This window comes from Antrostomus carolinensis, unplaced genomic scaffold, assembly GCF_000700745.2.
Source record: "Antrostomus carolinensis isolate BGI_N321 unplaced genomic scaffold, ASM70074v2 scaffold7582, whole genome shotgun sequence".
Classification (NCBI taxonomy): domain Eukaryota; kingdom Metazoa; phylum Chordata; class Aves; order Caprimulgiformes; family Caprimulgidae; genus Antrostomus; species Antrostomus carolinensis.
Genome location: NW_010297506.1, coordinates 8,088 through 11,800, shown reverse-complemented (window position 1 = coordinate 11,800; position 3,713 = coordinate 8,088). Strand labels below are relative to the sequence as shown.

The following is a 3,713-nucleotide window of genomic DNA, read 5'->3' as shown; positions in this document are numbered from 1 at the left end:
AATTTTGGAGGTGCCCCTCTTAATTTTGGAGGTGTCCCTTTTAATTTTGGAGGTGCCCCTCAATTTTGGAGGTGCCCTCTTAATTTTGAAGGTGCCCTCTAAATTTTGGAGGTGCCTCTCTAAATTTTGGAGGTGCCCCTCTAAACTTTGGAGGAGTCCCTCTAAACTTTGGAGGTGTCCCTCTAAATTTTGGAAGTGTCCCTCTAAATTTTGGAGGTGCCCTCTAAATTTTGGAGGTGCCCCTCTTAATTTTGGAGGTGCCCCTCTTAATTTTGGAGGTGTCTCTCTTAATTTTGGAGGTGTCCCTCTTAATTTTGGAGGTGTCCCTCTACATTTTGGAGGTGTCCCCCTCCCCAAAATTCACCTCTTGCCACAGCGTTCGCAGACGTAGGGTTTCTCCCCCGTGTGCTGACGCACGTGGGCGATGAGGGAGCTCGCTTGGGTGAAGGCTTTCCCGCAGATCAAGCACTGACACGGCTTCTCTCCTGGGAAAAAAAAATATGTGGAAATCAACAAAATAAAGATGAGGAATGTGATTCTCTCCCAAAATCCTTCAGGGATGAGTGGTGTTCTCACCGGTGTGGATGCGGACGTGTCGTTGGAGCGCCCCGGGATCGGCGAACTGGCGCTGGCAGTGGACGCAGACGTAGGGTTTCTCGCCGCTGTGGATCCGGAGGTGACGTTTCAAGTTGCCTGAGAGCAAATGAAGTTCAGTTTTGGGGTACAGGGACACTGAAACTCTCCCTTCTTCCTTCCCAACACCCCAAGAGCTCCCTTGGGAAAGCCTGTTGCTATTTAGGGAGCAGGGACCACACAGGAGAACCACGTGGCTGATCCCTGGAGTTGAGGATCAGGTGATAACATGGTGGTGGGGACAGTCAGCAGCAGCATCTGATTTTTGAGGGGATGGTGAGACTCTGTCGGGCTCATCTGGACCCCTCTGGCTCTGCAGAGATTTGGGGAGATGGGAGGAGACATCTCCATCCTCAAAAGTTGGATCAAGGGCTCCTTCCAGGAGCATCCCAGGGTGTGATCCCATGGGGAACACCATCCTGGCTCCGCAGAGGGGGAGAAATTTATACAGCACAACTGTGGCACCACAGTGAGAGGTTAAAACAGTCCTGCACCTGGGGTGAAATCCTTCCTCCAGCTCCAATCCCTCCACAGATCATTCCCTGCCCCACTGTGCCCAAGGACAAAATCCTTTCTCCAGCTCCAATCACCCCACAGATCTTTCCCTGTTCTCCCCATGCCCAAGTCTGAAATCCTGTCTCTGGCTCCAGTTCCTCCACAGATTGTTCCCTCTCCCCCCATGCCCAGGGTTAAATCCTTCCTCTGGCTCCAACAAGCCCCACGGATTGTTCCCTGTCCTGTGCCCAAGGACAAAACCCTTCCTCCGGCTCCAATCCCTCCATGGATTGTTCCCCCTGTGCCCAGGATGAAATCCTTTCTCTGGCTCTGATCCCCCCACGGATCATTCCTTGTCCCCCCTGTGCCCAAGGACAAAATCCTTCCTCCAGCTCCAATCCCTCCACGGATTGTTCCCCCTGTGCCCAGGATGAAATCCTTTCTCTGTCTCCAGTCCCTCCACAGATCATTCCCTGTTCCCCCCTGTGCCCAGGGTTAAATCCTTTCTCCAGCTCCAATCACCCCATGGATCTTTCCCTGTTCTCCCCGTGCCCAAGTCTGAAATCCTGTCTCTGGTTCCAGTTCCTCCACAGATTGTCCCCTCTCCCCCCATGCCCAGGCTTAAATCCTTCCTCTGGCTCCAACAGCCCCACGGATCATTCCCTGTCCTGTGCCCAAGGACAAAACCCTTCCTCCAGCTCTGATCCCCCCAAGGATCTTTCCCTGTCCCCCCCCATGTCCAGAATGAAATCCTTTCTCTGGCTCCATGGATCTTTCCCTGTCCCACCTGTGCCCAAGGATGAAATCCTTTCTCCAGCTCTGATCCCCCCACAGATCATTCCTTGTCCCCCCACACCCAGGGTTAAATCCCTCCTCCAGCTCTGATCCCCCCACAGATCTTTCCCTGTTCCCCTCATGCCCAAGGACAAAATCCTTCCTCCAACTCCAATCCCTCCACGGATCATTCCCTGTCCCCCCATTCCCAGGGTTAAATCCTTTCTCCAGCTCCAATCCCCCCACGGATCATTCCCTGTCCCCGCCCCGTGCCCAGGATGAAATCATTCCTTTGGCTCCATCCCCCAAGGATCATTCCCTGTCCCCCCATTCCCAGGGTTAAATCCTTTCTCCAGCTCCAATCCCCCCACGGATCATTCCCTGTCCCCGCCCCGTGCCCAGGATGAAATCATTCCTTTGGCTCCATCCCCCAAGGATCATTCCCTGTCCCCCCATTCCCAGGGTTAAATCCTTTCTCCAGCTCCAATCCCCCCATGGATCATTCCCTGTCCCCCTCCACACTGGTCAAACCCCCGTGGCTCAGACCTCACCACCTACCACCCCTGTGTGCTACCTGAAGTGGTGAACTGTTTGCCGCACTCCCGACACTTCAGGGGTCCGTCCGCGATGTGAATCTTCAAATGAGCCTTCAAATTCCCCACCTGAGGACAGACAGAAGGATGATCCCTTCCCCCCACATCACCCCCATGAGGATCTGAATGGCCATGGAGCCGCTTCTTCAACTCACCTGGTTGAATTTCTTGTCGCAGTGAGGACACTTGTGCTCTTTGTTGGTGTCGTGAGTCTCCAGGTGCCGCATTTTAGAGGTGGGATCGGAGAAGGAGCGCCCGCAGTAGTCACACTGGTAGGGTTTCTCCCCGCTGTGGACCAGCTGATGCCGTTTGAGGTTGCCAGAGGTGGTGAAGAGCTTGCCGCAGTCGTCGCAGCGGTATTTGGCCTCCCCCGTGTGCCGTTTCTTGTGGAGGTTCAGCAAGCTGATGAGGCGGTAGCTCTTCCCGCACTCCTCGCAGCCGTAAGGCTTCAGAGGGCTGTGAGGAGACAGAACCATCACACCAGGGAAGGAAGAACCACCGTGCTGAGCTCTCAACACCCCAATCCAAGCTGTCACCCCAGTTAGACCCACCCGGATCCCACAGGACAACTTGAAACGACGCAAAAAGGAAGGACAAGGAGCAGAAAGAGAAATCTCCTCCCAAACTACCCCACCACGCTGATGATTTCACAAGGATCTCATTGTTTTTGCAGCAAAAGCCCTATTTTTTTGGTGCTGCTGGTGTCTTGCCACACCAAGGAGCTGCTGGGAGCATCCCACCCTGCGGCACAGATCCCACCGGCCCGATCCGAGAGGCAGAGGGGTGCTGGCTGCTGCACCAGCCTCTTGCTCCAGCCCTGCCCTGGTTTTTAGCTGGAACAGAGCTGGGTTTCATTGTCAGTAGGTAGAATAGTGCTGGGTTTTGCTTTTCAGCTGGGATTTGTTATGAGACAGACACTGAGAACATCCCAGTGTTTGCATTTTTGTCACTGGAAGGGGAGGACTTTGTGTCCAGTCAGTTTCCAAGCACAAGGTTTAAGGGGGTGAGGAATATTGAAATTAATAAACTAAATTGGCACTTGGATATGCCAGTGGGATATTCCATCTCATATATCTCGGATATTCCATCTCATATATCTCAGATATTCCATCTCTGTTATATCAGTGAGGGGCTCTTCCTCTCTTGCTCCCTCTGGCTTTCGCTCGGGCTCTGGCTCTCCCAGGATTGTGGTTCCTCCGGGATCGTGCTCCGGGAACG

At 53.8% G+C, this 3,713-nt stretch overlaps 1 protein-coding gene across 1 annotated transcript in view; it reads right to left on the bottom strand.

The window, feature by feature from the left end:
* ZBTB17 (zinc finger and BTB domain containing 17) overlaps positions 1-3,713 on the bottom strand; it is a gene marked incomplete at its 3' end in the record, with an annotated part of 7,703 nt that overhangs the window by 888 nt on the left and 3,102 nt on the right. The window contains exons 7-10 of the mRNA XM_010162141.1: positions 2,651-2,951; positions 2,477-2,564; positions 577-693; positions 365-485 (exon numbers count right to left, since the gene is read on the bottom strand). Coding sequence (XP_010160443.1) covers positions 365-485; positions 577-693; positions 2,477-2,564; positions 2,651-2,951 — 627 coding nt within the window. The remainder of the gene's footprint in view (positions 1-364; positions 486-576; positions 694-2,476; positions 2,565-2,650; positions 2,952-3,713) is intronic.